Raw genomic sequence first — 26,613 nt, 5'->3', positions numbered from 1 at the left:
GAATGTTGTGAATTGAAAATCTACAGAAGAAAAGTATAGATGAAAATAGCCAATGGTCAAGCAGTTTAATATTGGACACCTCATCCAAGACATTGCCCTGCCTTGGAAGAGCCTCCACTGCTGATGTGGGATGGTTTTTTTCTAGGTAACTGAGGTGGATATCCACGTTGGTAGTCACACTGTGTGTGAAAAGGCTGTTCGCTGTGAGGACCTTGGTGTTACACATTTGCATCACCTTGTGCCCAGTTATCAATTCTGAATCCAACTTCTATTCCTTCCAGATCACTTTAAGGAAATTTGAATGAGTGTGGTGAGGGAAAAAAAAAAAAGAAATAAAAGAAAACTTCTGCCTTTAGATCCCCAAATTCAGAAGAAGGAAGCTTCTTTTTTTCTCTCATTGATCAACAAGCACAATTTTCAATCACTTAGACATAGCATACTCATTTTCATACATAAAACATTTCTTTCCAAGTGGATGCTTCTCACATTTCCAGAAATAAATGTTAGAGGACCAAAAGTAGGAGATTTAAAATAAAGATTTAATATAAAGCCCAATGAAAAATATAAATGTTAAAATGACATTTCTTCAAAGACTGTTTTATAAAGATGTTTATGTATTTCTATTATCAAAATCCAACTTGAGATGTGTCATGTAGGAATGAGTTGATGACATAATAGGCTCATAATGACATGCAATTTTTGATATGGATACTTTAATTGAGAAGAAAAAAAAATGAGAATACGAAAGCTATATTTGAAGTGAAGTGTCCGCACATCTATTTGTTATAAAGGCCCTATTGACTCTGCAGGTTTTCAGTTCCTTTGTCAAACAACTCTTAGTGAGTTTTTATATTAAGCTGAAGGTAGATTGTGTTATACACCACTAGATGGCACCATGCACAAGTGATAGGTTTTCCCTTCCAAATGCAGTTAGCCTTGTCTTTCTGCACAAGCTAAATAAACATGAAAGGCAGGACTAGTCACATAGAATGGTTGATGAAGTGACTCCCTTGAAATGAAATGTTGGCTCTGGAGCTTCTAAGTTTGAGAGAAAACTAACAGCTATTACATTTTTCCAAAGAAGGAAATCAGAATTCATAGTGAAGATTATCTGACACAAGTGGTACGTTATACGCATGGAAGTTGCCATTCACTTGATAGGAAACATAACAGGGTTCTACAACAGATGGTAGATGAGCACCTTACTTAATAAAGAATCAACCACTCTTCCTGTTTCTGGTGCTGGGAGGCTGAATCCCAAAACATGAAACATCTGAAGTGAACGCCAAAGGCCTTCGATGGCTTTGATGATATAGTCCCTGCCTGCTACGTTCAATATTTCTGCATTGATGACTTTTAATGATTTTTTTCTAGTTCAAGTTTTGAATGGGTTTTCTGGGTAGCTGGTTATTAGCTCCTCTCTACTTTTCACTAGGCATGAAAGTTCCTTTGAGAAGCCTTCAGATTCCTAATTCTTGATTTCCATAGATGACAACCCCCCAAACCAGTAATGATGAGCAATCTTGAGAAGTTATTTCAAGATGCAGCAATGGATAATAGCTCTCTTCTCCTCCACTTTAAAAAATATATATTTACAATTTTTTATGTAGAATACAATTTTACTATCTTTTGGTCAAATATGCATTGGTACAGACATTATCCACTGAAATTGTTTATTAGTGCAATCTTTCCCTTTCATGATAAGTGTAACATATTTTATATATGGTGCAGGGAGTGGCCTGAGAGAGACTGGTTATGGAATGCATACCTACAACAGAAAATGAGAAATAAAAGGTCTGGAAGAAAAGGCTCCATCCATATCAAGGTATCAATATTTTCTCAATGACAAAGATGGAGGGGGCTGGAAATATCAAGAAGTCACCAACATACTCAGGAGAGGAAATATACGTGGAAAGAAGGGAGAAATGCATGAAATTACTTCTAATTCAAATCCATTCAGCAACCTGGACACCTCTAGCCCAAAAGTAAACCACAGCCATGTTTTGAAGGTTCTTCTTCATACATGTGGGTTCTTGTTTTTCAATCTTGGTTAGGCCATGGGGCTCTTAACTCTCTAATCCCCACCTGCTGAATGAATGGAGTCCCTGTGTTAAAACAAAGAGCCTGTGATGGTCCGAAGGAAATATCATAGGTTATACAAAATAGTCCCTTGATGAACTATTTTTCAGTTAATTTTTTAAATTTAAAAATTTTGACCAAGACAATAATAGGACATAATTTGCTACTAACCAGGAAGGCAAATAGTTCCAAGAGAGGAAAGAAAGTGATAATTAAGGATGCCATCTCTCAGGGAACAGCATAATTCAGTGACACAAAGACAAGACTTGAAAGCATAACAAATATGTTACAAGTTAGAATAATTGTCTTGCAAGTTGGAACAATTTGAAAAGCATAATGTAGCCTGGACAAGAGTCTAGCCTTGATGGATCTTTAAATGACCCAGCTCAGAGCCCACTGTGGTCTTCACACTAAAGAACAGGACTGGAGTGGAGGTCCAGCATGTTGGAACCTTGAGATGATCTGATCCCACCCCTCTGTTTTACAGGTGAGGACACGGAGGTCTAGGGAGGTTGAATGACTTTCCCAAAGTAGCGCCGCTAGACCATGACAAACCCAGCATGAGAACTGGTTTCCTGATTTCCATTTCAGAGGCCGTTCCTTCAGACACGCTGCCTCTAAGGGAGAAAGAGTCCTGAGGGGAGTCAGTGTGGGGCCACATGACCCCAATATTCAGTGAACTTGAATAGAGGACTCAGAGGAGAAAGACCCTGCCTGAGCAAGCCGCAAGAACAGATGGACAAAGCCATTAAGCATTCACTACCTTGCTGGGGCAGAATGATGGGAAAAGATGAAAGGTCAAGGAAGCAATGCCTGTTTAATTAAACTGGTGACCACGCCCACCTTGTTATGGGAGAAGGTGAAGCAGGTCTAGTCAATACCTAAATACTAACAGTACTGCTAACAAAAACCGAAGCTAAAAGAAAAGCCTTTCACTAGAATACTTGTAAATACTCATCAATAATAATAATGATAATAATGATACCTTAAAAAAAAAAACACCACTTCAAATTGCATATTACAAACACACATGTTGTGAAGAAATGCTTGTTTGTGTGGTTGAACATGAGTCACTGTCTTTCCTGCAATGCTGCAGCGTTATTCCCAGAGGGCACCAGGCGGGTGTCCTGAAGGAATAAGGAGTCTTTAGTTATTTCTCCTTCACACTTAGATTCCCCACTTCCCTGATACAAACAGTAACACTGGTTTTACGAGTTCTAGAAACAGAACACTGATGGGAGGATTATCTGAGACACTTGATGCACATGATTTGTAGCAAAAGTCTGTGATTTCTCTGTGAATCACTAATCTGAAATAGACACAACAAACCGTCCACAGCTTCAACTTCAAATGATTTAAACAAAAATAGAACGAGCCATGGACAGTGTCTGCATCCCTGTCCAATTTGATGTAAACAACGTTTGTAGAAATTGGGTTTGTTAAGAAAGTTTATCCATATATCTGGATAGCAATAAAAAGCGTTTCCTAGGAAACTGTAAGATCCTGTACCACAGAGCATACAGCCCAACAAAGAGGAAGATTAGGTTGGTTTCTAAATTCAAGGTACAAATGTACATAATTGTTCTTAACTCCGGTGATGAGGTCCCATAAAGCGGGCGTATAGAGCAGTAGTTGGTATCTGTTTTCCTTCTCTCTCCAGCTGCCATCTTGCCTGTGAAGCTCATTGGTCTGGTCTGGATTTCCTCCTCAGCTGTGATCCCCAGACGGCCACAGACTCCCTGTGCATCCAGTCCAGCGTGGGTCAATACTGTCCTTCTGCTGCTAAAGACACGACGGTTTCATGTCTTCCCATTTCTTCCAGGACAGCTGCCAGCATGCTCAGGTTTCCATCCGGGAAGTTCTGTGCTTCCCAAAGATCCAGGATTACTCCAGTTGGGCTCGACTTGGTGGCAAAGTAATTCAAGTACCTATAATTGGGAATGGGCAAATGTGCTGCTTAATGGCATTATTTACAGATCTATTTTCTCTTTACTTTAAAAAATAGATATTTTTATTGATTTCATAAATCAACAAACTGAAGGTAAAGGAAGAGAGAGAGAGATAGAAACATCATTGATGAGAGAGAATCATGGATGGACCCGGCTGCCTCCTGCGTGATGGGATCGAGCCCACAATCCAGGCATCGAACGGTGACCTCCTGGTTCACAGGTCGATGCTCACCCACTTAGCTACACCAGCCGGGCAATTTTCTCTTTATTTTTTACGACCCCTTCTGTCTGTCCATTTGCCTGTTAAGAATCTAGGTCCCACTTGAGAGAGAAACTGTGTTTTACAGTGAACCATCCTAAATAACTAGCCCGTACTTAATTAGATCAGCCCCAGACAGGAAATGTAAGGTTTAACTTTGTTAACCTCAACTCTGAGTAAGGTAATTTAAGAGACAACATGTGCATGGGTCACATCCTAAACAGGAAATCAAGAGACTTATATTTTCTTTCCAGCCCAGGCTCCGATCATCTCTGACAGGTCGCGCCATGTCTCCCGCTTGGTAGCGATGGCAACATTTTACAAGGAAGAGGCCTCTGAGGTCTCCCGGTAACTGAATGTCAATGCTGCGTTTTGCATATTAGTGACTCATGCAGCTGCAGGTCCTGCTCTACAGGAGATGGAGAACAATAATTACTTTAGTGAGGGGACATATTTCTTAGGGGGATTCAGCCCATCAGCTTTGCAGAGTGAATCACAAAACTTGGATACTTGTAAATGTCAGATAAGCCCAGAATGTCTCTCAACAACGTGTTTGCAAAACCATAGTGCCCGATGCAAAGAAGAAGCTTAATGCACGTTTGCAGAAGGAAAGTAAATAGATGTATAGATGGAAAAAAAGAAAAAGAATGCTGCCCTGTGTCTAACCGTTACCAGCCTGGAGCCTTCTGTCTAACAGAACTAGTCCTGGCATCTGGCCACACCCACCTGTCCAGTCTTAGCTTATGCGCCAGCATCCTCCAGTCGTGACCTCTTGTCTGGGGGGCATCCAGGCTGCTGCAGAGCTTCTGCCGGATCGGGGGAGGGATGCTGAAAGCACTGGGGCCTGTCATGGTGGTGATGGTGCTCGCCGGATCCAGCAGAGGCAAGTCCATGCCAGTAGGTTCCTGTAGTTCAGGCACAGGAACAACACAGCATTATTTCTGGAGACAAAAGCAGCCCCAGTCACCATCACGCCTCGCTTTGAGCAGTAAGAAGAGAATGGGGGCTACTGTTCTTCCTAGTAAGAACGGCTTCTTCCTGGCTGAGAGCTGTGATTAGCTATCTGCGACCGGGCTGAGAGGAAAGGTGCATGTTGGGCTGACTTTGCAGAGCCTTGGATTTATGAGTGAACAGATCTTGAACAGATCTGAGATCACAAGGCCAAAAGTTCAGAGCTTTGAGAGACTGTCTGACCCTGAGGGGGAAGCCCCAGGCAAATGCCCAAGTACCTTCTTGCGCTAACCTCCGAGGAAGATGGCTCCGGCTGCTTTTGCTGAACGAAACGAACACAGCTCTTCTCTAAATGATATCAAATTAAGACTAATTTTTTGGAAGAAAATGGTGAGCACAATATATAGCCATAGGGCAAGCTGCTAATGGAATCTTCCAATGACTGTACACCCTTATTTTGTTTAAATCGAATTGTTGTAGAGAAAACCATAAATTGGCTTTTAAAATAGTTTCAGCTCATAAAACAGCACAAATGCAAAGATCTGAATTTCATCTGTAGGAGAAACTCTAATCATTTTCTGATCTTCTGCTGGTTGGAAAAGCAAAAGCAAATGTTGCCTGGGAACGATTAAAGCAATAACAGAAGAAAATCTCCTTAATCTACTTTAAATGTCACCTCTCTCTCTCTCTTTTTTTCTAAAGCAGGTAGCTCCTTGGTGCACATAATTAGTTGCTGGAGGATAAACGAGACACACACAGCTTCAAGCATCCAGGAGACTCTGGTGTCTGGCGCTGCTCAGCTCAGGGGTCAGTGCCACCGTTGCCCAGAGCCCCCACCCCCTGCTGCTCCTGTACGCGGGGGGTCGCTGCCGCCTGGGTCCCAGTGTTGACTGACAGCGCACCCTGCGTTCCGGGATCAGCAGCCAGTGGTCACGGCGGGGCGTGTGTAATCCCACCGCCCGGGGCGCACACGCACAGGAGCGCTAAACAAAACTCTTTGTGTTTTAATACACGCAGTGGTGTTGGCTGCCATCACAGTGTTTGGCTTCCAAACCCAAAGCTTGGCAAGTGGAGCCGCCCAGGATTTCATTTGCTCCTTTGTGTTAACTCCAGCAGCACATGCCAGGATTTTAAAAGACTGGTATGAAACACAGAAGCAACAACGGGAGTTGGAATCCCTGAATGAAAACATGACCCACAAATCTGTCCCTTCAGCGGGCACAGAGCTCCTTCCCAGGGGCCGCGAGGAGAGAGGGCTCCTGTCCTCCAGGGCACGGGGCTCCCACAAAGGGAAGCAGAAGCGTTCCCTGAGAGAGCGCCTGGGGTTCCTCAGTGGATTTACGTTGGGGATGTCTGAATCCAAGTGCCCAAACTCACATCAGGCATGAAACCATGTATGTCCGGGTGGGGGAGGGGAAGGTGAAGAGAAAGCGCGTGGTGGTTCCACAGCTTACTGCCATCAGCCACAGGGAGCTCCCGCTTGCTTCTTGTGTGGGCAGTAACACCAGTCCCGAGGAAACCACCACGTCCCTCAAATACAACCACTCGCTGACTGTGCCTCCCTGGAGGGTAAGTTCTTAGAGGGAGGGGTCTGCTTGGTACAGCGCTGTCCAAAGACTCTTCTTGCCGTGGGCCACAGTAACTTCCTCCTGCGTACCTGCAGCCCACCCCCGTCTGCCACACTGATCTTCTAACGTGCCAAGCGGCTGCTTCTTCCCCCCCCCCCCCCCCCCCCCCCGCTCATTCAGAAAGACTTCATGACCCTCCTGCCACAGGGAGCCCCGACTTTTAATCAGGCCGTTAGGGGTAGCAGCGCCATCTACCTTGTCAGCCGGTATGAGATCCCAGAGGGGAAGCCCATACAATGCAGAGCTAGGCCTGACATGACGTAAGGGCCCCAAACCCATGTGCTCCCACCGCCTGACACGCTGACCCTGGTCTTTCTCAGGTTGCCTTGACGTGACTCAAACTTTCCTCAGGTTGGATCCCTCACTGTCCCTAGCACCTCCTTTAAGATAATCTCTGCCGTGCAAACCCCTCAAAGTCAGGACCAAAACCAAGTCCCCTGAGCCTCCCCGGAGCAAATACACCCATCAACCTGGAGGCCTACAGCACTTCCCCCAGCTCTTCCGCAGCCCTCAGGGTCTGCCGATGCACGTTGGCCGTATTTATATATTACTTCCTTTGATTGCTCAGATTTCTTGGAGATGAGAGTATTTTTTGTCATCCTCAGAACTCCTGTGATACGCAGCACCTGGGAGCTACTGAGCTCGTATTTGTTGAAATGAAAGAAAATATTGTGCCTAGCGCAGAAAGGGTCTGAAGCCAGTGTCTGGCAGAAGCCCACCCCACAGAGCCGTGTGTGGAGCTTCCTGCCAACTAAAGGTGACTAAGAGTGTGGCTCTTCTCACTGCTAAATGCTGAAGGCAGAGGCCAGGGCCAGGCAGGCGTGGCTCTCAGGAAGGTCTGCTCACCCAGTGGTCGGCAAACTCATTAGTCAACAGAGCCAAATATCAACAGTACAACGATCGAAATTTATTTTGAGAGCCAAATTTTTTAAACTGAAACTGTATAGGTAGTACATTGTTATTAACTTAATTAGGGTACTCCTAAGCTGGCCTTTGCTAAAAACTCAAGGGGCCAAAGAAAGAGCCCCATGTGGCTCGCGAGCCGCGGTTTGCCGACCACTGTGCTCACCTATCCTTTTCCTAATGAATAGAGAACCATCAGCACTTCAGGTGGCCCCTCCAGCCTGGGTCCCTAGTCCGGGCTGCTGTGCCTGTTTACTTCTGTGTGGATGAAACAAGCCCAACAGGGCATAATGTCTTGTCTCTCTTATCAGATGGCTGACAACAGCCTTGGTGGTAAAGAAAAATACACCTCTGGTTACATTTAAATTTCATCTAGTAATTTCCGTTCCTATTAGCCCTTCCTTCACTTCCAGGTAACAGCGGAGTTTACACTCACAGAATGCTTATTACAATAATCGTTGGTGATATTGGTACCATCTGTCTTTGATGTTGTGAGTCCCTTAGTTAAGCATATGGTTTCTCACCATTAACCAAACAGCTGCTATGGGTGACGACACGCGTTTTCAGCACCCAGTCCGCAGCAGATTCAACTTCCCACTCCCATATTCTGACTCTTCCGAAAGCCAACGAGGAAACCCAGGCTTTCCAATGGTCGTTTTGAACAGAGTGCAGAAAACAGAAGAGGCCAATAGACGGGAGGGCTATAGCAGAGTGAATCTACTTTGAACGTTTTAAATATTATTTATTCTCTGTGTACACAAAAGTGTTGTGTATTAATAGTGAACAGGGGTTGTAAGATCTCCCTCTGTAGCTAAAACTGAATGGAAGGCCTGAAGAAGGTATGTTTCTCTCTTGGCGGTGATGGGTAGCTTCCCTTTTATTACTCTCCCATCCCTCTAAAAAAACACACACAAAACTTTTCTCATTTACATTTTGACATTCATTTATGCCCATACTTTTCAAACATTTTCATTCTTTTAAAATATATCTATATATTTCTCTTGTCAGAGAGGTAGAGGGAGAGATAGAAACATCAATGATGAGAGAATCATTTATCAGCTGCCTCTTGCATGCCCCCTACTGGGGGCCTAGCCCCCCAGCTGGGGATGGAACCTGCAACCCAGGCATGTGCCCTGACAAGGAATCAACAGTGATCTCCTGGTTCAAGCACTGAGCCACACCAGCCGGCAGACATTTTCATTCTTAAACTCATCTCTGCCAGCCTTCGGGCTTTGTTTCCAGTTAAGGAATCTCTGGCCAAAGCACTTGGAGAGGGACAATGGCCGGCTCCTGACATCACCATGGTCTATGTCAAGCACAGCCTGGCCTCCCTGGCGGGCAGGGTCCTCAGCCTGGCTACAGAGGCCAAGGGCCACGTCTCTTTGTGAAGGACGGCTGGGGAGGTCCTGAGAGGTGGTGGCTGGTGGGAGGAGGGGCGTGAGCAGCACATTCCTGGCAAGTCAGCTCAGGCCTGGGAGGCAGGGCATGGCCACTGCAACCCTGTCCGCCTGCCAGCTTGCGGGGGACCCCAGGAAGGAGCCCCGTGAGAAGAAAGACCTCACAGATGGAGCCTCCCTCTGCTTGGTTATGGTTTGTCCATCACACCCCTGGTCTGAGCTTCTGATGAGGATCCGGGGCTCAGGCTCTCCAGAGCAAGCTGCTCAGAGCTGAGGCTCACTCTCCAACCTCAGAACCCACCCCCTCGGTGGGCCACCTGCACCACATTCAAATGCTAACAACAGTGGGACTCAGTGACCCAGAAATAAGAGCGGCACAGAGCCCCTTAATCCCCAAAGTCGTCTGACTGCGGTCATTCCTGCCCCTACCTCTGGTCCCAGGCTGGCACAGGCCTTCGATGGGACTGAGGCTGGCCTCTCTGAGCTGCCGGCCACCACGTTACCACAGAAATCATCTTCCCCCCACGTCGGCACGAGGAAGCCCTTACGTGGCGAGCACACTATGCAGAGCTGTCTCTCCCCTCGGAGGGCGGGGGAGGCGGACCTAGCGGGGAAGAGCCTCCGTGGCTCTCTCATTCTCTGCGCATCTGATCCACCTTTTCATCACACAGCCAGCGTTCCCGCTGCACAGAAAGCAAGCATCAAAGGGGCAGCCCTCCCGCCCCCTCCAAAATCCTGCAGCCTTTGTTGTGGCTGGGGCTGGGTGGTTATTGAACTTTGCAGACCTGCTGGGCCGGGAAAGTGAACACACCCTCCGGAGCCAGCAGGGGTGGTGCTGTGCGTGGGAGATAGGGCTGTGCTGAGGGCCCTGCGGTTGCCATGGCACCCTGTCACCCAGCTCATTCCTGATCCCTGTCACGGGGTCTGTGACTAAAGTTGTTTATGAGTCAAAAGTCTCCCGAAACTCCAGGAGGAAATGATGACCGCACGGCAGCTGTGGGAAAGAGGGATGGAGCGTCCTGGGGGCTGCCAAGCTCCCCGCCCGGGCTGGCTAAGGAAGACAGTCTTTAAATACAACATGCGGAGCTCGGCTTGCTGCACAGCCTGACATTTCATTCCTCACTGCGCCGAGACAGCCAGGGAGAAGTCGTCTTTAAATCATGTGCTGTCCCGCTGTAGTGTTAAAATATGACAATCCCGGGCTCTGGAGCTCAGCAAACAGCACGGACCTGAGCTCCGTGAGGCCCTGGACGAGCTGCCTCTGATCACTCTGCTTATCCCGCGTCCTTTGTTCCCAGCAGGGTGTCCACTGTCAAACCACAGCCCTGGGGGCCAGGGGACACGAGACCTTGATACCCTCATGCGCCCCCCTTTCCACACAGAGTGCGTATACATAGCAGTGTGTATTGCTGTCTCTGTAGTGGGGACACAGAAAAGTGACCAACTGAACTGAGTGAGGATCACAGCAGAGAAAGGCAAAGTGCGGCAAGTAGCTGGGAAAATCCGCAGATGTTACTTTTATTTCTGGAACATTTATCCTATCCTGGGGAAGGAGACATCTTTTTTTTTCTTTTTCCTTAATTATCTTTATCCTATATATTAAAGAGGTAATATGCAAATTGAGCATCACACCCTCACACAAGATGGCCACCCCCATGTGGTCACAAGATGGCTGCCACAAGATATGGCAGGGCAGTTAGGGGAGACTAGGCCAGCAGGGGAGGGCAGTTGCGGGTGATTGGGCTGGCAGGGGAGCAGTTTGGTGTCGATCAGGCTGGCAGGGGAGTGGTTAGGGGGTGATCAGGCTGGCAGGCAGAAGCAGTTAGAAGCAATCAGGCAGGCAGGCAGGCGAGCGGTTGGGATCCAGCAGTCCCGGATTGTGAGAGGGTTGTCTGACTGCCGGTTTAGGCCCGATCCCTAAACCAGCAGTCGGACATCCCCCGAGGGGTCCCAGATTAGAGAGGGTGCAGGCTGGGCTGAGGGACACCCCCACCCCATGCACGAATTTCGTGCACCAGGCCTCTAGTTGAGGTATAATTGACATAGAGCCTTATACTATGTATATAATTCAACATGTGTGTAGATTGTGCAATGATCACCGCAGTAAGTCTAGTTAACATCCATTCTTATATATAGTTACTTTTTTTTCTTGTGATGAGGACCTTTAAGATCTACTCTCTTACCAACTTTCAAAGATGCAATACCTTATTATTAACTGCAGTCACCATGCTCTGCATGACATCCCCATGGCTTACTTTGCTGTAACTGGAAATTTGCACCTTTTGACCCCCTCACCCATTTGCCCACACCCACCCTGTCTCTGGCATATCTTCTTATATTAGGAGAACAATCTTTCCCAGAGATGTCTCCTTTCAACACGGAGGAAAGGGAAAGAGAAGAAAAAAGGAGGGGTGGGGGCAGAGGCCAGTTTCTCTTCCTCCACCTTAGTAGGCAGCACATGATTCCAAAAAGGTAGGCGAGCTCCCTAAGGATAGAAGGGGGCAGGGAGGAGAGGTGGCAGAGTGGGGATGTAGCACAACAGGGGATGCTTTGGGGAAAGTTACTCCATGTGCACATTACTTACATTAACCTTATATTTGGGACTCAGATCTGTTGTAGAACATTAGAACATGATCCTTCAATTTATGTCATAAAAAGTAAAAGACTTGTTTTTCAAAAAGGATTCCCTATTTTATTCCTTTACTCGAGGCTCAGGGCACAAAATTTGTATACTTGGAGGAGGGCGTTCCTTAGCCCAGCCTGCGCCCTCTCACAGTCCAGGAACCCTCAGGGGATGTCCGACTGACGGCTTAGCACTGCCTCAGAGGCGGGAGAGGCTCCTGCCACTGCCACTGCGCTCGCCAGCCTTGAGCCCGGCTTCTGGTTGAGCGGTGCTCCCCCTATGGGAGCACACTGACCACCAGGGGGCAGCTCTTGCATTGAGCGTCTGTCCCCTGGTGGTCAGTGCACGTCATAATGACCAGTCATTCCGCCATTTGGTCGATTTGCATATTAGCCTTTTATTATATAGGATGTATCTAGCTCTCTGTGTCCATTAAAAATATCATGTTATTAACAAAAAGGACCTGTAGAAAGCTTTTAAGGACATCCTATGTGGCCTGTATTGAGATACCTATGTACTCCACATTGTCTTTCCTTCCCACGGTCATTCTGTCTCCGGATTTCAGAGCTTCTTACCTCTGAGACGGTGCAGTTGAGCTGGAAGATCTGCCCTTCTCCTTCCACCTGTCGCACACACAGTTTGCAAACCAGCTCCACCGTGTTCAGGCTGAATCTTTCCAGAGTGAATGTGCAGTGGAGGTTTCTTTGAGACCCACTCCAGATGTGGTAAAAAGGAATTTCCTAAAGGATACAAACGTGTTAATCACAAATAAGTGACTAATACCAAAGGCGAACTATCAGATACTGAGCTGCCAAGAGCTCTTCTCAGTATTACACATATTACCTCATTTAATCACAACAGGCCTACCTATCTATAAATCCATCCCAAACTGCTTTTTGAATGAAAAAGCTGAGGCCCAGAGATGTTAAATTCACCAGCCAAAGCCCCACAGCCAGTAAGTGGCAGAATTGAGACTTGAACCCAGGGAGTCAGCCTCTACAATCTCTATACCAGTCTGCCACTTGTCTCTCATTTACCAAAAAAAAAAAAAAGCCATTGTAAATGGTTTAAATAAAACCTGTACACTCCAGTCATTGCTCATTAAAAGGAAACCCTGCTGTGGTATTCTGGAGAAAAGCAAAGAAGCTCTAAAGGATAATGGGCTGATCCGGGTCCCTTTTATGCCTATATCCTCCCTCTGCACAGGACAGGGGGGAAGCACCACGTACTATAGTTGGAAACTGGAGGCTCGGTTAGCTGCCGCAGAAAAGCCCTTGGCCTAAAAAGCACTGAGCCTCTAACAGGCATGCATTTTAAAAAGTCTAGACCACCTTACAGAGCCCATCCTCAAACCTGGTTCAATAAAGGAAAGAAAAGGTTGATACATAAAGCATGGATGAACAGGTGGCTAAAGGCAGAGAATGAAGTGCAAATGAGGACACGCTCCCCTCACCTACTTGGTGATTTGGGACAAGTTACTTAACCTTTCCATGCCTCGGTTTCCTCATCTGCGAAAGAGTAAGCAAAAGAACACCTAAGTCATACGCCAGCTGGGGTTAGAGAGGTAAACCAAAGTGCATGAGTGTCTGGCTGAGTGCAAGAATTCAGCCAGGCTTAGTTGAACTAATATCAGATAATCATTATTATAAACATACGATTTTCCCTTATGATTACACAAAGAAGATTGTTCATAAAAGGGGAAGATTTGTGGACTTTTATGGCAGTTGCAAATTAGGGAGAAGAAGAAAGTAAAGGAAGAGATTTCATGAGGAAGTTAAAAGCCAGATCTCTCAGTCAAGTGCTGAGGGATAAAGAAGAGTCTGGCATGCACCCCCATCAAAGCTAAAGACTGTTATCAATTGTCTCCCACAATGTATGTGTGAGTATTAAACATCTCTATATATAAAAGCCTAAATGACTGTTATGACCAGATGACCGATCGGTAGCTATGATGTGCACTGACCACCAGAGGTCAGACGCTCAATGCAGGAGCTGTCCCCTGGTTGTCAGTGCACTCCCACAGCCAACCTCCTGTGATTCCTCTCCGAGACCGGGTGGCCCCGATTGGCCCCGATGGAGCCTGCCAGCCAACTCCTGCGGTCCCTCCCCCTGGCCAGCCAACCATCCAGCCTGATCGGGACTGGGTGAGACAGGCCCTGATTGGCCCTTATCACCGGCCAGGCTGAGAGACCCAACCTGTGCACAAATTCGTGCACCAGGCCTCTAATATGAAAATAAAAATGGAGATGGAAAATCTTCACTTCGTTCCTTCTAGTATCTTCATTGACTTATACCAGGAAATCACAACCAGTCTAGTTGCAGTGCTGGCATGGGATTGGATTTACATGCATGTAGACCAATCTTCACAGCTTACCGAAGTGTGTCTGCATCTCCTGAACTGGAAATGAGGCTAGAGATCCTGCCACATAGTCTCCTGATAGCTCAGGCCAGTGGTTGGCAAACCATGGCTCGTGAGCCACATGTGGCTCATGAACCGCAGTTTGCCGCTCTGTTGACTAATGAATTTGCCGACCACTGGCTCAGGCTGATGGAGGAGGAGGTGGAAACCTCTGAAGAGTCCCTATGCTTTTTCCACAGGAACATACAATGGGGCTTGGGATTGGTATGCTAATATTTACTACAATCCTGACCAGGTTTTATTATTATTTTAAAATATTTTTATTGCTTTTTAAAGTAAGAGGAAAGGAAAGGGAGAGAGAAAGAGAAACATTGATGTGAGAGCAGAACATTGATCGGCTCTCTCCTGCACATCCCCTACTGGGGATCTAGCCTGCAACCTGAGCATGTGCCCTGACTGGGAATCGAACCAGCAACCGTTTGGTGCAGGGGATGATGCCCAACCAACTGAACCACACTGGCCAGGGCCCAGGTTTTATTTTACATTCTATTTCAGTTTCAAAACTGGGGTTTCTGCTAAGTTTATGTCATGTGGGCTAATAGTGTTCTTCTGTTTCTCTTATGAATGCCTTCGAGAGTTTTTAAAATCAAGCCAATGTAAACATTTACCCTGAAAACGTAATGAGGGACTTGAAGTCTTATTTGCTAGCACTAAAACAATGATAGTTCAATTATTTGAAGGGGAATTAAGAAAAAGGCATTCCTTCAAGTATGTCTAGAGTATTTTTCAAAAATCTTAAATGATCCTAAGTCCTTTTGGAGAAACAAGTGCTGACGTCTGTCTGATTGACTTCAGGGAAGGGAATATGTCATGTCTAATAAGTGCAGTCCTCTTTCATGGAGTTGGCTCCAAGCCTTGATTGAGTTGGTCTTAGGCACCTTACCTGATACTTAGCCAGCAACTTGCTCTTCCAGAGGGAATGGGCGACGTCGTGAACGGACAGGCGCAGGTTGTGGGTGCTGCCTTTGAAATGAAGAGCCTTCGGTTCTTCCAGGAGCTGTCCTCCCATCTGTCTCTCAAGCTGCAAAACTTCCTGCAATGACATGACCCAAACCGAAAGCAAGTTACTGGATTGTATCACTTTCATCAGCTCTCTCACCCAATGAGTGTTTCCTCACGGCGCCTTCCCGCCACCCTGCTAACTTGTGCAATAGGTGACCTCCACTTCTGCAGCCTGGAGGCCCTTCAGCTGAAGCCCCTGCCAGTGTGTATGTGACTGGGTCCCACTGACCATCAACTCTGCTTCAGCAATCACACTGTTGGGGGCAAATTCATTACAGAGTGCACTTCCCGATGAACAAGGCGACTATTTATTCACATACAGGAGAACAACCATAAGAACCCCAAATGGAAAAAAAAACAAACAAACAGAAAAAAGGAAAAAAATAGGTGGAAATATAAATAGATAAGTAGTTTTTCAGTGAACTTTTAGGGAAAGGGGCAAGTAACTAGCAAACAAACCCGTGTCTTAGACTTGGTAAAACCAACTCATGAACAAAAATTTTCAATGTTTGGGGAATTTTTTTCAATCTTTTGTAGTTTCCATACCTACAGAAATAAAATAGTAAAATTTTGCTTAAAATAATCCATTGCAGGATTTCAGGTTATCAAAAAAAAATTGAAATGTGCTCACTCTATGTCTTATTAGAAGAAAATATACTGATGTAGATTAGAAAGTTTTCTCAGTATCATAATGAACTAAGCAATTACTTAGCTTAAAATTTAAAAAGAACATCTCAGTAACTGTGGCTGATAAAAAAAAATGCTATATAACTTTACTTATACTCTGAAGATGTAAAACGAAGACACATTCTATATGTACTTACATCCCTGAAGCTGGTTAATGGGGGTTAATGGAGCATTTCCACTACAGCTGCAATTATCCAAACAGCATCGAGCCACAGGTGATCAATGAACAACATCCTCTGCTCCACCCCTGCTCGCTGTGCACCCCTCATGCTTTAAAAGTTTTAGTGACACAAATACGAGGTAAACTGCAACCTTTTTTATTTATTTTATAAATAGGAGTTCAAGAAAATATCGGATTTTATAAATATGTAACTTTCTTCTTTGGTGAGATTTCAACCGAAAACATGGTGTTCAATAACACAGGCCATTTCACACACACGTATTGGGCCCTACCAGGATACCAAGCACACATGGGTCACGGAGGAGAATTGTGACCATGGAACCAGACTGCAGTCCAGTAAGTGTAGGGCTCACCAACGTCATTGATTCGATGTAAACAGCTCATTGAAGCTGCTTCTTTAGTGGTTCTCAGCATCCATCATCCCTGAGTCAGGCCACTATTCTGAACAAGGCAAGCTGCTGAGAGGTCCTCTAAGGTGTAGGAAATGTTAGGATTTCAGACTGGGTCTGAAATGGTCTCAGACTGGGACTCCTCTAATTAGTGTCTAATGGAAGAGATGAGGCAATAGCACATTGACGGAAAGACCAGCATGGTCCAGCTGCTTGAGAGTATTGACGCTGAGGTTATTCAACTTCTCTGGCTGATGAGTAGCTATTACTTGTGACAGGAGCCTGAGCAGTCAGCCAGCCCCCAACCAGTCAGTGGGCCACCCGGACACATATGTTGTGTCATGGTGCCCTGGCTCTGCTGTGCCTGCAGCTCGGCAGGCTCTGAGGGACCCCAGTCGGCTGCACAGATCCACCCAGCCCAGAATCACGTGCTCCCCACGGACCTCCTCCTACAGCACTTCACACTTCATTCCGGATAAGAGCCTGGCCACGTGGAAATGAAGACGCATAAGAAAAGTGAGGGTTAATTGCAGTTTCTTTTGCTTTAGCAGGAAAGTATAATGAGCTTATGTTGATCATGTTCATGCTCAGTGTCTAGTTAGCATAATAGAGAAAGCTGATGTTCCCAGTGAACCTGGCACCTGACAAATTCTAAAGCTAAAATGATGTTTGTTTATAAGCCATTAGAAGAAAAGAAACATAATTAGAAATCTTTGAGATTACAGTCATGCCAATCAATCAGTTCTAGCTTCTTTCCAGTAGACCCTAATTACCTCATCAAGACGTCTAAAGAGCAATCGATAGTAATTATCTGATTACTATAGATCTTCATTATGTCCAAATTATCTCCCTGGGATGTCTGAAAAAAGATGCATTGTATTCTGGGAGGTAATTGTACCCAACGATGTATAATCCACACTCCATTCCTACAATCAACATAGATTGCAGAGGATATAGAGAGCATTGTCAGTTTTCTTGGCAGGGAGGACAATTGAAAAAAAACCCCACAACAACCTAAATTGCCTACTGGCCATGACCTTGAAGTCAAGAAATCTAATGCCACGTTTTAAGCACAAAGTCTGGGTTGGCATGAGCCCAAGAATAAGGCTCAGTCCGTGGCTTCGGCATTGACCTTCAGTCATGGTAGAGTTCTTCTTAGCGGGGAAAGGGACTGGGCTGGCTTGAGTCCTTTTTTGGAGAGAAAGTCCCAAGTAAAGTGCCATTTTATTACATTTTTTAATTTAATTTTTGTAGTTACTTCTTTTTAAAAAAATGACAGTTGACATTGAATATTATATTAGTTTCAGGTGTAGAGCGTAGTGGCTAGACCAGTGGTCGGCAAACTGCGGCTCACGAGCCACATGCGGTTTGCTGCTCTGTTGACTAATGAGTTTGCCGACCACTGCCTTAGGGAAAAACACTTAAAAAACATTTTAATAATGCTCTAATGTCTTTAACCTGAAGTCAAAACTTCTGGGTAAGGGTAATGCCTTAGCAGTGGTCGGCAAACTCATTAGTCAACAGAGCCGCAGTTTGCCGACCACTGGGCTAGACATTAATATAATTTACAAAGGGATTCTCCCTCCCCCCCTATAAGTCTAGTACCTACCTGGCACCATACATAGTTATTAAAATATTGTTGACTAGCCGAAACCGGTTTGGCTCAGTGGATAGAGCGTCGGCCTGCGGACTGGAAGGTCCCAGGTTCGATTCCGGTCAAGGGCATATACCTTGGTTGTGGGCACATCCCCAGTGGGGGGTGTGCAGGAGGCAGCTGGTTGATGTTTCTCTCTCATTGACGTTTCTAGCTCTCTATCCCTCTCCCTTCCTCCGTGTAAAAATCAATAAAATATAAAAAAATAAATAAAAATAAAATATTGTTGACTATATTCCCTATGCTATAAAGAAAGTACCATTTTAGACAACAAGACCAGAAAACACACACTTTCCATATTCCTAAGCTCTCCATCTCTCCACCAACCAGGAATGACACTATACTGCTGCACAGAGCTGGAGGAACCTGACTTTTCTCCCCTTCAATTGGACGTGAACCCTGGTGAATGATAGACTGCCCATCATGCTTAGAGCATCCATGCTCAGAGCAGAGGTCTCTAAATATATGTGATTGCCTATGCCTATCAGTCCAAAATTCTGAGCATGCATTTTTTGAGCATTATGTTTATTTATAAATCATACTAGAGGCCCTGTGCACGAAATTCATGCACAGGGCAGGGGTGTCCCCTCAGCCCAGCCTGCACCCTCTTCAATCCGGACATCCCTCTCACAATCCAGGACCACTGGCTCCTAACTGCTAACCTGCCTGCCTGCCTGATCACCCCTAACTAGACCCTCTGCTGCCTGGTTTCCCCCAACTGCCCCCTTGCCAACCTGGTCACCCCCAACTCCCCCCCCCCCCCCCACCGCCGGCCTGGTCACCCCTTACTCCCCCTCTGCTGGTTGTCCCCAACTGCCCCCTTCTGCTGGCCTGGTCACGGCTCACTGCCTCCCTTTGCAGTCCTGGTCACCCCTCACTGCCCGCCCTGATGGCCTGATCGCCTCATGCAGCCTACTGTTTGGTCGTTAGGTTGCCCCTCACTGCCCCCCCTGCTGGCCTGGTCGTCCCATGCAGCCTGTTCTGTTGTCTGTTTGGTTGTTACGGATGTGATGGCCCCTTGCTCTTTATATATATAGATACCTATATTAGCATCAACATGTTAATCTATACCAATAAAAGGGTAATATGCTAATTAGACCGGACAGCTGAACGACCTTCTGGACGTCCTTCCAGACAACCTTCCAGACGAAGCCGGGGCTGTGAGAGCCGATGCCCTTGCACGAATTTCATGCATCAGGCCTCTAGTATATTATAAAAGCATGAGCAAAGACAAACACAGATAATTTATGCTGTGTTTTCACCCTGGGGTGTGTGAACTCCATTTTGGAGATTGCTGGCTTAGGCAGCTGTTCTTTCACTCATACCTTTGGGAGAAATCAGCCCAGGAGTAAATGACTCATTTAAAAGGATTCTTACCTAACTTAAATTAAATGTGTGTGCGTGTGTGTGCGTGTGTGTGTGTGTGTGTGTGTATGTGTGTGTGTGTTTTTCTAAAAAGTAAGAACTGGTATCATCATACTCAGGATGTTCAACCTCAAGGAAACAACAAAATAAAGGAAAAGATGATAACTAAAGCACAAATTAAATGTATTAAAGTAGAAATTAAAGATATTATAATTAATAAATAAAACAACTCCTTGACAACTAAAATAACCTAAAACCATACATGAGTTGGAGATGACTTGCCACAGACAGTAAATCCCATATATGTTTTGAGTCAGAAGACAGAAGAAGCAAGCCTCCTTGATGGGCTAATCAGGCTTTTACTCCATATTGTTATGGTTTAAGTATTATAATTTCAGATATTTTATAGCCGAGCTCACTTAAAATACTATAACTTGTATTTCAAAAAGCTTGATTTCTGAAATTCCTTCTGCATGAAGTTTTGGTTATTATACATATGACACAGATAAGTAAGAGAACAGAAAAGTAATAGTTGTCTGAATCAGTAAGATAAAGCGTCACAGTTCAGTGCTTTCCTTTCCTTAATCTTCCTGGGCACGTTCATTCAACTTCAATGGAGCCTCATGCTCTGCCAGGAACCATGCCAGGCCCTGGGGCACACAGACAAGTAAGTCCCGGTGCGTCCCCGCCTAGGAAGCCACTCATGGATCATGGTAGGGAGACTGACACATAAATATGCAACCCCAACATAGAGTGCTCAGCTCCAACACAGCCCGCTTTTTGATCCAACCATTAGGATATTCCATACACCTTAAAAGAGAATAGGAACAAAATATATTTAAGGTCAAAAGATTTAGGAAGACTTAAGAAAAGTATCATGACCTTGGAAAGAAATGCAGTACTAGGAATCAGGATCACCTAGGCTCTTTGTTCTCAGAAATATCAATGCCACCTTCCTTTGCCAAGGTTGTCCTCCCTCCTGGCAGCACCCCACCTCGGTGCCTTGCTCGGCTCTGGGTGGCTCTACCTGTTGCTCTGACCTGCACTCTCTGCCCCTGTAGGAGAGGTCACTTTCTGACTTTCTTTGTTCGTTCCATTTCCACCCCTCTAACTTGACTCTTGAAAGGCTCTCTCAGGGGCCAGTTATCAATAGAGGTGTTGCTAGCCCATGGCTTCACAGTAACGCACACTAGAACCCGCGGCATAACGTTACCAGGAGCAGGCCCCTGTGTGTCAGAGCTGGGTTCCCGTGGAGACCTGAGCGATCCAGTGAGCTGGCTGCGTCCCCAGCGCCATGGCTGCCCAGGACAGACCCTGGTGGAGGGCTGTATTGATTCGGGGGACTTATGAGGGATTGCAGGGAAGGCAGGAACAAGGGATTCCACAGTAGAAACAAGCAGCTTTCACAATAACCAATTAAACCAAGACATTATCCATGTCGAGCCATTAGCCTGGGCCACTTAAGAGCCACAATAAATCCAAGCTGATTTAAAAGGCTGGACTGACAAAGGGAGCCTTTCTGGCCGGCACCCAGGGCTCTCTCCCAGGCCCGGAGGTGATAGGCTCTTCCCTCATTAGGGGCTGACAGGGCAAGGCCAGTGGGAGGAGCCCCACAGCTCCAGCACCCGGGTCTCCCTACCCCAGAACGGGTCCCTGCATTTGGCCTGGGTTAGACCATATCCGCCTCCACTGCCACTGTTTTTTTAAATTTAAATATATTCTTATTGATTTCAAAGAGGAAGGGAGAGGGAGAGAGAGATAGAAACATGAGTGATGAGAGAGAATCATTGATTGGCTGCCTCCTGCACGCCCCATACTGGGGATGAAGCCTGAAACCCTGGCATGTGCCCTTGACCGGAATCGAACCCAGGACCCTTCAGTCCGCAGCCTGATGCTCTGTGCACTGAGCCAAACCGGCTAGGGCTCCACTGCCACTCTTGTTCTTCCTCCTCCTCCAGGTCCTTCCCAGCTCGGGCCGGTTTCCCCTAAGTGTCAGTCTCACTGAGTGCGCATGAGCGCCCCGGGCGACAGAGCTGCTTACCCGGAGATTCACGAAGCCTGTACTTAAGGACAGGACCACTTTGCCTGAGCGCCGGGCAATGACTTGATGCCAGAAACCTTGTGAGGTGCTGGGGCCCTGGCTCCGTGCTCCACGCTGTGTGCGCAAACTTACCCCTGACCACCGCCCCCTGCTCAGGAATTGCCTCCTGTCTGCACCAGCATCACGGCTCTGCATTGTGCCTCCTCCTCTCCCATGGAGGCACTTGCCTTACCTTCCAGTTTCTCAAGAGAGAAACGTTCCTCCTCTGCTATCTGGCCTTTAGCTTCCTTCTATGCCTCTGTCTTGTCTTCCCTCCCACATCTCTCCTATCACTCCTTTCCTTTCTTATTAGAAATCTTATCAGCTAGAGAAAGGAAGACACCGAAGATTAAGGTTAAATCTCACGTAACTCATTAAAATCTCATCTGGAAGAGAAGGTTGGAGGAGGTTAAATCAAGGCTGTGTTGGTTTTGCCTTGCTTCTTTCTCGGTATTGTCTGGCTGAGATCTGCCTGCACACTCTTTATTTTTTTTATTTTTTAATATATTTTATTGATTTTTTTACAGAGAGGAAGAGAGAGGGATAGAGAGTTAGAAACATTGATGAGAGAGAAACATCGATCAGCTGCCTCCTGCACACCCCCTACTGGGGATGTGCCCGCAACCAAGGTACATGCCCTTGACCGGAATCGAACCTGGGACCCTTGAGTCCGCAGGCCGACGCTCTATCCACTGAGCCAAACCGGTTTCGGCACACTCTTTATTCTTGATGGAAACACAGAGCCCGTATTTAGTGCTGCCAAGGAGCCCGCCAGGACCGGAGCAGGTGGAGGCAGCTACTGTGGGCAAACCACTAGTAACACCCCCCAGCGTGAGAGCGCAAGGGGCAGTGAATGAAACAGCGGCCAGCCTGGCATGCCAGGGGGTCTGTTTTGGTCTGACTGTACCGCTCCCTGGAGAGGAACTCACATTCACGCCCTGTCCAGGGCTCTGGACCAAGCACCAAAGGCCGAGTTGGGCCGTTCCAGACCCGTGCCTACCGTCCCCATGCCTCTGCCATATGGACACAGAGCTCCGGGGGCACAAAGAACAAACTGGCAAACGTTTGTTCAGCGTGCCATGCCCGTGAAACCTCAAAAGACCAACCTTCAAAAATTGTGCTGACTGGTGTTTTAAAAAATCACATCTCCCATCAGATTTTATGGAGCCTGCTTTGCTTCTGTTCATTCTTCCATCCTGTGTTGAAACCTGTCCTTGCTGTTCAGGGATGAGGGATTTCTGTCTTTGCTGCTGAAGCTGGCACCGCTGTCGCTGTCACAGCTACGGGCCTGCACTCTTCCAAAGCAAAGGCCAGAGAGAGTGCCATCCTTCCCTCCCGCTCCCCGCCAGCTTGCCAGGTTGCTGCTGTCAGCTCCCCACATGCCCACTCCTCCTCTGGCCTCAGGCTTCTGGCTGCAGAGCTGGCTGCCGGAACATCTGACTGTCAGCCGGCCTGGCCGCCCCCACCTGGCTCTGGTCACCGCAGCTGGCGTCAGGCCTGGCCATGCTACTCTTCCAGTGCTCACGCTGGGGAGCTCTGCTCTCCCCCTGAGTTTTTCTGTCATACTTCACCTTAATAATAAGTCTGGGCTCCTGTGACCACGTGCAAACACTTCCCAGCAAGCCACTCGGTTTCCAGGACTCTGCCACAGCTGCCGCTGCCACGGATGCTTGGTTTGAGCTGCCCCTTCTAGCCGTCCTGGTCATGGTGGCTTGTGATGCTTGTGCAACAAAATGCCAAAGGGCCCTAACCAGTTTGGCTCAGTGGATAGAGCGTCGGCCTGCGGACTGAAAGGTCCCAGGTTCGATTCCGGTCAAGGGCATGTACCTTGGTTGCGGGCACATCCCCAGTAGGGTAGGGGGTGTGTAGGAGGCAGGTGATTGATGTTTCTCTCTCATTGATGTTTCTAACTCTCTATCCCTCTCCCTTCCTCTCTGTAGGAAATCAATAAAATATATTTTTAAAAATGCCAAAGGGTAGCACTCAGGGAGGTGGCCGTGTCACTTGTCTACCTCTGCTCATACTTCTAAGGAAAGATGATTCTTACATCTATGTGTCAGGAATAAGACTTTTTAGGTTGCTCTAGGATTTCTGAAGTCATCTTGTGTTTCTTTTTACCCTTAGCACATTATTTTTAGACTAGAGGCCCGGTGCATAAAATTCATGCATGGGGGGATGGTCCCTCAGCCCAGCCTGCACCCTCTCCAATCTGGGACCCCTCAAGGGATGTCCGACTGCCCGTTTAGGCCCGATCCCTCTCCCAATCCAGGATTGCTGGCTCCCAACTGCTCGCCTGCCTGCCTTCCTGATTGCCCCTAACCGCTTCTGCCTGCCAGCCTGATCACCCCCTAACCACTCCCCTGCCAGCCTGATTGATGCCTAACTGCTCCCCTGCCAGCCTGATTGCCCCTAACTGCCCTTCTCTGCAGGCCTGGTCACCCCTAACTGCCCTCCCCTGCAGGCCTGGTCCCCCCCAACTGCTTACCCCTGCAGGCCTGGGTCCCCCCCCAACTGCCCTTCCCTGCAGTCCCAGTCACCCCCAACTTCCCTCCTCTGCCGGCCTGGTCACCCCTAACTGCCCTCCCCTGCAGGCTTGATCGCCCCCAACTGCCCTCCCTTGCAGGCCGGGTTCCTCCCAACTGCCCTCCCCTGCTGGCCATCTTGTGGTCGCCATCTTGTGTCCACATGGGGGCAGGAACTTTGACCACATGTGGGCAGCCATCTTGTGTGTTGGAGTGATGGTCAGTCTGCATATTACTCCTTCATTAGATAGGATAGAAGCCTGGTTCATGGGTGGGGGCCAGCTGGTTTGCCCTGAAGGGTGTCCCGGATCAGGGTGGGGGTTCCCTTGGGGCGTGGAGCGGCCTGGGCGAGGGGCCTGTGGTGGTTTGCAGGCCGGCCATGCCCCCCAGTGACCCAAGTGGAGGCCCTGGTATCTGGAGTTTATTTATCTCTACAATTGAAACTTTGTAGCCTGGAGCAGAGCCAAGCCTTCTGCTCGCTCAGTGGAGGCAGCCATTTCTGTTGGGATTTATTTATCTTCTATAATTGAAACTTTGTAGCCTGGAGTGGAGGCCTAGGCCGGCCAGGTCTGCAGAAGCTTGGCAACCCTAGCCTCCTGCTCTTTCCAGCTCCGTGGCTGCCGCCATTTTTGTTGGGATTTATTTATCTTCTATCATTGAAACTTTGTAGCATTGAGTGGAGGCTGAGGCCGGCAAGGACAGGCGGAAAGCTTGGCTTCCTCCATTGCCAGGGAAACCCAAGCCTCCCTCCTGTACTCTGTGGCCGCAGCCATCTTGGTTGGGTTTATTTGCATATTCGCTCCTGATTGGCTTGTGGGCGTGGCTTGTGGGTTAGCAAAGGTATGGTCAATTTGCATATTACTCTTTTATTAGATAGGATTTCTGAATTAATTTTCTGTTTCTGCAGTAATAAATCACCATACACTTAGGGCCTTGGAAAAATACACATTTATAACCCTACTTTCTGCAGGTTAGTCTGACACAGGTTCCCACTGATCTAAAACCAAGGTGTTGGTGGGGCAGCCTTCTTTCCTGGAGGCTCTAGGGAGAATGCTGCAAAGTCTCTGTGCCATGGAAGGTGACACATTCACAGGTTCAGAGCACTGTGTGTAGATATCTTTGCGTGACATGAGCACTGAAGATATGCCTGCCGACTACAACTTCTATTTTATCTTCCCCCTTTTCTCTATCTCTTAAAAAATTTATTCAAAACTAGAGACCCAGTGCACAAAATTTGTGCACTGGGGGGTGTCCCTCAGCCCAGCCTGCACCCTCTCCAATCTGGGAGCCCTTGGGGGATGTCTGACTGCCGGTTTAGGCCCAATCCCCCTGTGGGATCGGGCCTAAACCGGCAGTCAGACATCCCTCTCACAATCCAGGGCTGCTAGCTTCTAACCACTCACCTGCCTGCCTGCCTGATTGCCCGTAACCGCTTCTGCCTGCCAGCCTGATCACCCCCTAACCACTCCCCTGCTGGCCTGATTGACGCCTAATTGCTCCCCTGCCAGCCTGCTTGCCCACAACTGCACTCCCCTGCTGGCCATCTTGTGGCGGCCATCTTGTGGCAGCCATCTTGTGATGACATGGGGGTGGCCATCTTGTGATGATGTGAGGGCCACCTAGGCTTTTATTAGTATAGATGGCAGGTCATTTCTAGAATATATGATAGGGCAAGGGCCAGGGCCAAGTCTCATGAGAAGACAAAGGTGAGTACATTTGGAGGCACCAAAATGATCCATGCCTCTGAACGGCTGACCTGCCAGCCTGCTACCAAACCTGAAAGTCATCCCACAGTTAGATCGCAATTAGAGTTAATGTTTTCACTGAGCCCTTGTCTTCAAAACGCCAGTATAATCTAACTGCCCACCTAAGGATAATTAACATTATCAAGTTTCTATCTTGTGCCAGGAAATTGAATAACTTTGGTCTCCTTGAATCTTCTAAGGGTCCCTGGTGCAGACCAAATGACTGTCCAAAGTGGTCAAGTTAGATGACGAGAGCCACAGAGCTGAGAGTGGCAGGACCAGTGGAGCCAGCCAGCCTGACAGACCTTTCCTTCACGCCACATCCTTCCAACACTCGGCGGGGAAAACACATTTGTAACCTTGAACGCATTTTTTGTTGATGTTATCTAATGTATGTGTTACATGTATGCATATATTAATTTAAGCCCCGAGACCAGGATCCTGAAATTACATCAGGCTAGTTTTGCGGCTGTTTGAGGAAACGGAAAGAAAAGATATGGTTAATGGGGCCAATTCAATAGAAGGCCAGCCTTTGGGGCGGGAGAAGAGTCAGGGCCTCAGGTGTTCCGAGGTCAGTAGGGTCACGTTTTGCCACAGAGGGGGCATCAGAAGGACATAGTGAGGGAAGCACCCGCAGGGTGACAGTAACTCCTTTTACAGGCTACCCGACTATCTAGAAATTCAGCCCAAAAAACTGTGCGTCGCACAATCCTTTACTGGATTTCCTACTTTCTTTAATTTTCAGTATTTCTTTTCTTTTTTTTCTAATTTTTAAACAAA

General features: G+C 47.3%; 1 protein-coding gene across 2 annotated transcripts in view; it reads right to left on the bottom strand.

Moving 5' to 3' along the window:
• Positions 1 to 487: 487 nt before the first annotated feature.
• The window catches only part of UNC5C (unc-5 netrin receptor C), a 388,870-nt gene continuing 362,744 nt past the window's right edge, over positions 488 to 26,613 (bottom strand). For both annotated transcript variants that reach the window (XM_079773660.1, XM_079773661.1), the window contains 4 exons: positions 15,092 to 15,241; positions 12,365 to 12,529; positions 5,014 to 5,192; positions 488 to 4,007 (listed from right to left, as the gene is read on the bottom strand). In XM_079773660.1, coding sequence (XP_079629786.1) covers positions 3,842 to 4,007; positions 5,014 to 5,192; positions 12,365 to 12,529; positions 15,092 to 15,241 — 660 coding nt within the window. In that variant the 3' untranslated portion in view covers positions 488 to 3,841. The remainder of the gene's footprint in view (positions 4,008 to 5,013; positions 5,193 to 12,364; positions 12,530 to 15,091; positions 15,242 to 26,613) is intronic.

Source organism: Cnephaeus nilssonii (assembly GCF_951640355.1).
Source record: "Cnephaeus nilssonii genome assembly, chromosome: 1".
Lineage (NCBI taxonomy): Eukaryota > Metazoa > Chordata > Mammalia > Chiroptera > Vespertilionidae > Cnephaeus > Cnephaeus nilssonii.
This window is presented reverse-complemented; position numbering and strand designations above follow the sequence as displayed.